General features: G+C 46.7%; 1 protein-coding gene across 1 annotated transcript in view; it reads left to right on the top strand.

Moving 5' to 3' along the window:
* Positions 1-225, top strand: part of LOC101852889 (PHD finger protein 14) — a gene marked incomplete at both ends in the record, with an annotated part of 29,599 nt that extends 29,374 nt beyond the window's left edge. Inside the window, 1 exon segment of the mRNA XM_013089734.1 lies at positions 105-225. Coding sequence (XP_012945188.1) covers positions 105-225 — 121 coding nt within the window.
* Between the last annotated feature and the right edge of the window lie 940 nt (positions 226-1,165).

The raw sequence follows: 1,165 nt of genomic DNA on the forward strand, positions 1-1,165 counted from the left end.
CTCACCTGTGTCTTGTGTGTTCCCCTCACCTGTGTCTTGTGTGTTCCCTTCACCTGTGCCTTGTGTGTTCCCCTCACCTGTGTCTTGTGTGTTCCCCTCCCCAGGTGTGACGAGTGCATGTTGGCCTACCATCTGCTGTGCCTGGACCCGCCCATGAAGAAGTCTCCAAAGGTGCGCGGATACGCCTGGCACTGTGAGGCCTGCGACAACATGTCACGCGACTCGGTGAGTGCACGCTTGTCTCTTTGTTGTTGCTGATGTTGCTGTTGTTGTTGTTGTTGTTGCTGTTGTTGTTGTTGTTGTTGCTGTTGTTGTTGTTGCTGTTGTTGTTGTTGTTATGTATGTATGTGTGTGTGTTTGTCACACGACTCGGTGAGTGCACGCTTGTGTCTTTGTTGTTGCTGTTGCTGTTGTTGTTATGTATGTATGTGTGTGTGTTTGTCACGCGACTCGGTGAGTGCACGCTTGTCTCTTTGTTGTTGCTGTTGTTGTTGTTGTAAGTTGTTGTGTGAGGGTGTATGTATGTTTGTCACGCGACTCGGTGAGTGCACGCTTGTGTCTTTGTTGTTGCTGTTGTTGCTGTTGTTGCTGTTGTTGTTGTTGTAAGTTGTTGTGTGAGGGTGTATGTGTGTGTGTTTGTCACACGACTCGGTGAGTTCACGCTTGTGTCTTTGTTGTTGCTGTTGTTGTTGTAAGTTGTTGTGTGAGGGTGTATGTATGTGTGTGTGTGTGTGTTTGTCACACGACTCAGTGAGTGCACACTTGTGTCTTTGTTGTTGTTACTGTTGTTGTTCTTCCACTCTTCCGTATTTTTACGGAAATCCGTACTTTCTGCCAGTTCCGTACTTGTCCCTCCATCATTATCTACTCCCTCCGTAAAAAAAGCTGCGACAGTGCAGGACTACCGAAATTCCGTACTTGCCTTCGTATCGTCTTGTATAAGGTACGGATATTTACGGTAATTCTCTCAGCAACAAGTTAACGTTGTAGAAACCTGCCAAATTGCGCATTTCCTGCAATCGGACATAATACCGCTATGTCCCAGTCCCATGCATTCATTGCGTGTTGGTCGGCAGTACTTTTTTTACCTGCAGATGGATCAAAATCTGGCGAACCTTTTGTGCCAACTTCCTCCTTTATGTCATTCACTCATTCCTTCCGTCTA

This window comes from Aplysia californica, unplaced genomic scaffold (genome assembly GCF_000002075.1).
Source record: "Aplysia californica isolate F4 #8 unplaced genomic scaffold, AplCal3.0 scaffold01030, whole genome shotgun sequence".
NCBI lineage: Eukaryota > Metazoa > Mollusca > Gastropoda > Aplysiida > Aplysiidae > Aplysia > Aplysia californica.